The following is a 7,869-nucleotide window of genomic DNA, read 5'->3' on the forward strand; positions in this document are numbered from 1 at the left end:
GATTCTGTGGAAACAAGCAGTTTTCATCGGTTCAGAACCTCCTTCAACCGGTGAAGACAGAAGTCAACAAACATCTCTGACAAACACAGTGTCTGTTGGCTGAGCCTACCTGCAGGCACCTCACCTGAACCTTCAAAATAAAAGCCAAGTTAAAAAGATTGTCCGGTGTTCACTGTTTAAGTAAGATTCAATATCATTTTTCATCCTGTTCAAAGAAAATTAACATTTTTTCATGTTGGACCTGAACAATGATTTAATTAAATAATCTGATCTGAGTTCAGTTCATCATTAAACAACACATTCTAAAAACTTGACTGCAGATCAGCTCACTGTTTATCTCATTCTCAGTTTTAACAATAAGAGTTTAAGTCGTATTTTAAGTGATTATTCACAAAGAAGACAGGAAATTAAATGAAAGTTAAACTGGTCCCAGTTTGAAACAATCACCTGTTTTAATTTTCTTACCTGTATCATAACTTCCTTTCATTAGCCCTTTTTTCTTTGACTCATCACAATAATGAAAAATTTCATTTGAAAATAAATAAATAAATGAGCATTATTCTTATAGATATAAGTGAAATTATTCACAAAAGTGTTTTTAGATCAGAGACGTTCATATTACAAGTCATCAAACACTTAAACTTGGTTTTATTTTGAAATTAGACTGTCAGTACTTCCTGTGTTCAGGTATCACTTTGTTTGGTGTCGACTGTCAGTTCGACCGGTTCAGCTGGAAACACAGCAACAACTTCATGTGACTGAACGCAGCTATAGTCAGTCTTCAACACTGACTGATCTCTACTCAATGCTAATAATCAATAATAGACAGCCTAATTAATAATTACTAACAATTAATGATGATTAACCTTTTTTGTCACAGAGTTAAACTATAAAAAACTGTTTCTAAAGAAAAGAACATAAAACAGAATTATCACATGGGAAAGTTTATTTCATTCATATTTGAAAACAAGGTCAAAGTCTTCAAGAGTGTAAAAAGTTGAAAAGGAAACAACCAGTTTCACTTTGGAATGTTCTTCATAAAAAGTTTAATGATCATAAAAGTCATTTTACAAAATAAAACAATGAATACAAACACAGACTGACAGGGAAGTCTACACAAAGTAAACGGAAAATTGTTCAATATCAACCTGGAAAAGAGACTCCATCCCCCAGAACAACGAATGTCAGGTGTAGTGGGGTTATAAACAAAGTGGGTGAGGTTACAAAATGAGTGGGCGGGGCTTTGCATTGTACAGAAAGTGTCTGATTCTTTAACCTCTTGAAATATTTCAAAATAAAACAAAGTTTTTAAGAAAAAAGACACTTTTGATTCAACAACATTTGACAAACTAAATGCATTTCATCCCTACTGAAAGGTTACTGATCAGTGATCTGCTCTCATCCCCAGAACCTCTGTCTGCCGGCGGGTGGAGCCAGCACCTCCTCAGGAAGGGTTGGGAGGCTGAAGATGGACCCTGCTGCCTCCACTGTGAAGATGAAGTAGGTGTTTGCAGCCATCATGACAAGACTCGGCAGGAAGGAGAGGCCGAAACCAAACCCACGGATGCTGCTGCCAAAAGCTGCGGCCACCCAGTAAACCAGCCTGGAGACACAAAACAAATGCTCCTTCCTCAAAGTCTGAAGCGGCCTGGAGACATGAAACAAACACTCCTCTATAAAAGTTTGAACCGGTCCCCTGTTGTTCACCCCAGCTATTGAGCCTCTGGCCATGGCTATTCGCAATCACAACAATATAAAAGTAATAACGGTTGGAGATACTGAACACCGCATAGCCTTGTACGCAGATGATGTTATTTTGCTTTGCTCTGGTTTAAAACAAATCTTACCTGCCTTACTTAATTTGATAGGCGCTTTTGGTGTCTTTTCAGGTTATAAAGTAAACAATAGTAAATCTGTAATAATGTTTTTGACAGAAAAAGAGAGACTTAGCCCTCCAGTTCTAACTCCATTTGTAGTGTCAAAAGAAGGGTTTACTTATCGAGGGGTTAAAATCACGCCCACTGTCAATGAAATTATCTCAGCGAACTATTACCCCCTTACAGATACAGTTATACAGCTTATAAACAGGTGGACACAATTACCAATATCCTTGATTGGATGCATTAATATTCTAAAAATAACAATTTTACCTAAATATGTATACGTCAGCCAATCGATCCCACTCTCTCCTCCAATCTTTCTCTTTTAATCATTAGAAAAACATTTTCAAATTTAATTTGGAACAATAAAAGACCAAGACTCAGACTCGCCTTGTTATATCTGCCATATGACAGAGGTGGGTTGAAATGACCAAATCTCTTGTGGTATTTCTTGGCAGCAACAGAAATCATGTTTTATTTTGTTGAGGACCACCCCCAGTATGAGTAACAATTGAATCTCAATCCCTTTAAAACTGTATATACACTCAGCAGAGAAGAAAAAAATAATTAAACAGACAAAAAAACCCTTTCTGAAGAACACAATTAATAATTTGGCATAATGTTTCAGCATATATTGATGAAACACAACAAATATCGCAATTTTCACCTATTTTTGGTAATGATTACTTCTAACCAAGCAGAGCAGATCCAGGTTTTAAACTCAGGTCCACTAAATATCTAAGGTGGCTGACCTTTACAATGGAAATAAATGTATGTCATTTGAAGAACTTAAAACGACATATGATACCCTCACAAAGCAAGTTTTCATATATCTCCAGTTACAGAGTTTTATAATGTATAATGTCTAGACAGGGTAATAGTTTGTAGCTACCACCTTTATTTACACTGGAAGACATTATTTTAAAGCATCTTGAAAACAGGGGGCAGGTGACCATATTATGTAATTTATTTGTTCGTACAGGCCTGGAGGATGGACTTAACAGAGAATATAACAGATGAGGAATGGACAGAGGCTTGCTCCTTGGTCCAAACCCAAACTGTGAACACACACTCCAAATTGCTACGATATAAATGGTTAAGTAGGCAGTATATTACTCCGGCTAGATCACACCACTTTAACCCCAATATTCCTGACACATGTATTAAATATAATCATCAAAAGGGGTCACTGATCCATTTTATGTGGGAATGCCCTCAAATAGTTGTCTTTTGGAGAAAGGTTTTAGATCTAATCAGTCGCATTATTGGTAAAGAGGTACCCTGTAACCCAAAAACATGCATTTTAAATATTTAGCCAGATGATTTTGTTATTTCAAACAATGTAAGGTCCCTGCTAAATAGTTGTTTACTTGAAGCCAAAAGGTGTATTGCCTGCTTATGGAAGAATCGATCGATTGGTCGAATTTCTTAGTGGTTGAAGGGAATGTCCTTTAATTTTGCTCTTGAAAACAAAAGTTATTTCACTAAAAATAAGCTGGATACATTTTGGAACATTTGGCATATTTTTTACAATTATTTGGATCAGAATGAGATAGAAATTGATGCTTGGAATGATGAACTGAATTGAATGCAAATCCCTGTTTGTTTTTTTGTTGTTTGCTTTTTTTTCCCCAATGTGTCTTTCTTCTATTCACTATTTAATTTTCATTTGCTTATTTTTTATTTTCTTTGTCCATCATGTTGGCCAATGTATTTGTCTCATTGTGAAATACAATAAAGGGATGTTAAAAAAAAAAAAAGTTTGAACTGGCCTGGAGACATGAAACAAACACCCCTCTATAAAAGTTTAAACCAGCCCTGTGTCACGAAACAAACGCACCTTCCTTCAAAGTCTGAAGCAGCCTGGAGAAACGAAACAAACACACTTTTATAAAAGGAGACAGAACGTTAGAACCTTCCTTAATAATTTAATTAAAGGGGTCTGTTTAAGTCTCACCGCCCGAAAGCAAAGACGACCGTCAGCAGAGGGACAAGCTTCAGCTGCTCCTGGCTCAGGTATATCGCCATGACGACCAGCTGCAGGAAGTAGATCAGGAACAGGGAGGTCGAGTCGGAGACAAAGCGTTGATGGACAGAAACCTCCTGAAGCTCTGCTTCCTTCACTGTGTCATCAAACAGAGGCCGAATCACTCCATACCTGAGCCGACTGACACCCAGCACCAGCCAACCTGAGAGACAGACAGGTGGGAGACAGACAGACCATGAAGACAGGGGCCATCTCAGCCATGGAAACACTAGGCGCTGCTATGTCACTTCTTCTTTGGTGGTGTCGTTCTCACCAAGGATGATGGGGGCAGCAGCGAACACAGAGCAGCGCAGTGTGTAGACAAGTCTGAGTGGGGCGCCATCCAGCAGCGGGGCATCGAACGGCAGGAAGACAAACCCCCCCCAAACCAGGAAGGGGAAGAAAAGCGCTGATGTCATCAGTGAAACGCCCACTTTAAGAACATCCCTACTGGGACAGCCCCGCCCACCTGAGATAGAGACAGACAGGTCAGAGACACACAGGAGCCACCTGTTGAGGAGGTGATGACATGTTAATAAGCGAGTTCAGCTGACCGCCTGCAGCAGCGAGATCTGCTGGCGACTGCAGGGTGGGGCTACAAACGCCGCTATGGATTCGGACGCTCTCTACGTGACGGGAACAGAAAGAGCTAATAAGAGTGGATAATACAGAAACACTTCAGTTGAACCTGTTGTCTGCATGCAAAACACAGCAGTTAACCACTTCTCTATCATCATCACAAGTATTTGTAATAATTGTAACTCTGTACATATTATCTATTTATTTTAACTTTTTTAAAATATACTTACATTGCACTAATGCCTTGTACTTTTTACTTGTTCTTCTCACTGCTAAAATTTTGTTGTATACTGTGCAATGACAACAAAAGGATTCTCATTCTGATTCTGATCTTTCAGGGTTGTTGCGTTACATGAAGGATTTTATAGGTTTATTCGTGTTGACTATCCCACAGGTGCGGCCACACAGCTGCTACTCATCTGAAAGTATGTGATATTTGGTGATATTTGTGTAGAAAAGTGGCGCTTATGGTTGCGCTTAAGTCCTGATGTCATGAAGGTGGGTCTAGACTCGCGCAGCATCTGGAGAGCAACTGCTCACCTGCTCTGCAGCCACCTTGCTCCCACAAGAACTTGAAGGAGAACTTCGGTCAATTTAATCATGCAGCTTCATTGCTCAAGCTACCCTTGACTTGCCAGTACTGAAGACGCGAACACATTTGGTCCAACCATTACAGAGCTCCGTGAACGGAGCATTAGCATTGACAGCTAACAGCATAGGGTCAGAACTTTACACTGTGTTCTAAGCTTCTTAACATGCTCCAAATCTCACCCCAAAAGTCATGCAACATCAGCAGACACCTTACAACACAGCACTGTAGCGTGTATGACTCAAAATGAACAAAAAAGTAGTTAAAACAGTGTTTGTGTAAGTAGCCACATACCGGTTTCATGTCCTCCGGTAGCTAGACCAAACTAGTCAAATGTGTTCGCGTCTTCGGTACTGGCAAGTCAAGGGTAGCTTGAGCAATGAAGCTGCGTGATTAAATCGACCGAAGTTCTCCTTTAAGGTCATGTGACATTGAATGTGGAGCAGAAACCATCCAGGTCATCATGGACACATTTTAACCAGCAAGCATCATAATTTAGGCAGTGCTGTTTGATCTTGAACTTGCCTATTGAATATGTTCAGTAGAGCATCCCGCCCACCTGTTACCCTGAGGGGAATTTTTAGCTGCAATACCGTGAGTGGCCACCAGGCCAGATTGGAAGCAAACTGAGAAGCGGCCAGTAATATGAGAACTCAGGTGTGTGCAGGTTTATTTACATGTGGCAGGGGGCGGGTCCTCGGACCACTCGAACTGGTAGCCATGTTGGTTGTAGTCCTGTGGTGCTCCTCGGGGACTCAGGAAGGGGCTCTTCTCTGATTCCATTTCCCAGAATGCCTCACCCTCTCTAGTAGAGGAGGGCAAGGGGAGGACGGTCATTGCTGGACTGAACACCTGAGCTGCCTTATCTGGCAGGTGGTTTTCTATAGGCTCAGCCTCCTCCTCCAGGTGTGTCATTAGCCCCACCCCATCATAGTCACCTGCCCCTCCCCCCCTCCTCTCTCCCTCAGCCATTACCTCCCTCTCACTTTCTGTCCAACTGACCGCCTCCCGAAGAGAAACATCTGACCTCACACTCACCCTGTCATCTTTACCTGTCTGTCCACCTGTCTGTCCACCTGTTAGCCCTCCTGTCTGTCTGTCTCCAGGCCACTGCAGGGTGCTGGACTCTTTCATGGCCAACTTCACCACGTCGTCCTCTCCCTCTGCCCGTCTCTCCTTCGTCCCCCAGCTGTCCTTTATCTTGGTGTTTCCTGTTGGCTGTCTGTATGTCTGTCTGTGTGACTGTGTGTGTCTGTGTGTGTGTCTGTCAGAGAGAAAAGTACAGTTTGTTAGTTTATCAGGTGAAAATAATCATCATGTCACCAGATCAAAATCGTGACATTTTTCACGTCTTAACAGCCAGTGGAGACAGACAGGTGAGGACAGACAGGTGAAGGCATCAGATACAGGGGAACATGTGTCACCACTTTCTGAACACAGCAGTTAAGACATAACTGTTTAAATTATGAAAGTATAAATTGTTCATGTCTGTGAATATTGTGTAGATGGAGTTGAAGGTAACAGGTGAGCTGTGCTGTGATTGGTGCTGCTGATTTTAAACACTACCTGCTGACAGCTGATCACATGATCTACTGATGCTCTGCTTTCTGATCACATATTGAACTGTGACGTTTTGCTCTTCTGCACAGTAACAATAAAGTTTAATTAAATCTATTCTATGTCTCAGCTTCATGTCAATAAATAATAATGATATTAATAAACAAAGAACAGCTGCTGCTCCGGTCTGAGGGATAGCCCCGCCCACCGCAAGTGACATCAGGCTAATTTAAACATTGGGGCCCTGACGCCATTCAAAACAAACAGCAGATTAATTTAAAAAAAAAAAAAACGCGCCATCGCTTCCGTGAAGATGTTACTGATCAATGGTAAGAACAGACTGATCAATAATCAATGTTAGAGGAGCAACAGTTCAGTGCTAACGTGTTAGCATGCTAACATAAAGGTACGCTAACTGAGTCCGACACGGACGGAAACCGACAGAGAAAATCAAACTGACCAAGAAGATCCGACCGTCGCCTCGTCCTCCTTCTCCTTCTTGTTCTTATTCTTCTCCTTCTCCTTCTTCTCCTTCTTGTTCTGTTGTTGTTGTTGTGAAACTCCTCAGAGGCTCAGGTGTGGTCCGTCAGGTGAGTTAAAGGTGAAAGTCCTCTTAAAGGGGAAGAGTCCGCCGATTAAATATCCGGCAAAATACAAACGAAAGTTTTCCTCGATTGTTCATAAAACTTGTTAAATTATATTTCACCGAAGTATCAGAGCTGCTGATAAACAACCTCCACATCAACACACACACAGAGTGATGACGTTAGTTAGGAGCACAAACACAACCTGTCACTGTGATCAATAACATGATTACTGTATTTTCCCACAGCGCCCTCTGTCTGTCTGTCTGTCTGTCTGTCTGTCTGTCTGAGGAGAGAGGAGGTGGAGGAGAGAGGAGGTGGAGGAGGTGTTGGAGGAGACACTGGTCTCTTTGTGTCTCAGCAGCTGCAGTTTGTTTATGTACCAGTCAGCACCAGCCTCAAAACACTAATATATACAATAATATGTATACATATAGAGAGATTAATATATATTGATATCTGTCCGTGTGTGTGTGTGTGTGTGTGTGTGTGTGTGTGTGTGTGTGTGTGTGTGTGTGTGTGTTAAGAAGGACCAGGTGGATCAAGTCCTGGTTCTGATGTGAGGGTCTTGCATGTTTTATGTATTTTTGTTCTGTAGTTTCCGGGGCAGTTGAAGAAGATTCGTTTCTTTTCGATACCCGCACTCTCCGGTGT

The 7,869-nt window shown here is 41.4% G+C and overlaps 1 protein-coding gene across 4 annotated transcripts; it reads right to left on the minus strand.

The window, feature by feature from the left end:
* Window positions 1-928: 928 nt before the first annotated feature.
* Window positions 929-7,693, minus strand: LOC119005644 (transmembrane protein 79-like). Of its 4 annotated transcripts, none has more exons than XM_037073449.1 (6): window positions 7,092-7,693; window positions 5,752-6,338; window positions 4,181-4,375; window positions 3,838-4,069; window positions 3,721-3,743; window positions 929-1,603 (listed from the first exon to the last, which is right to left on the minus strand). In XM_037073449.1, the coding sequence occupies exons 2-6, from the start codon at window positions 6,206-6,208 to the stop codon at window positions 1,518-1,520; spliced, it is 993 nt and encodes a 330-aa protein (XP_036929344.1). In that variant the 5' UTR covers window positions 6,209-6,338; window positions 7,092-7,693; the 3' UTR covers window positions 929-1,517. The 4 variants fall into 4 exon arrangements, with proteins under 4 accessions (XP_036929344.1, XP_036929345.1, XP_036929341.1 ...); XM_037073450.1 differs by lacking the exon at window positions 3,721-3,743 and adding an exon at window positions 4,461-4,532 and having other exon boundaries at window positions 6,127-6,338; window positions 7,092-7,686; XM_037073446.1 differs by lacking the exon at window positions 3,721-3,743 and having other exon boundaries at window positions 7,092-7,682.
* Window positions 7,694-7,869: the final 176 nt, after the last annotated feature.

Source organism: Acanthopagrus latus, chromosome 17 (genome assembly GCF_904848185.1).
Source record: "Acanthopagrus latus isolate v.2019 chromosome 17, fAcaLat1.1, whole genome shotgun sequence".
NCBI lineage: Eukaryota > Metazoa > Chordata > Actinopteri > Spariformes > Sparidae > Acanthopagrus > Acanthopagrus latus.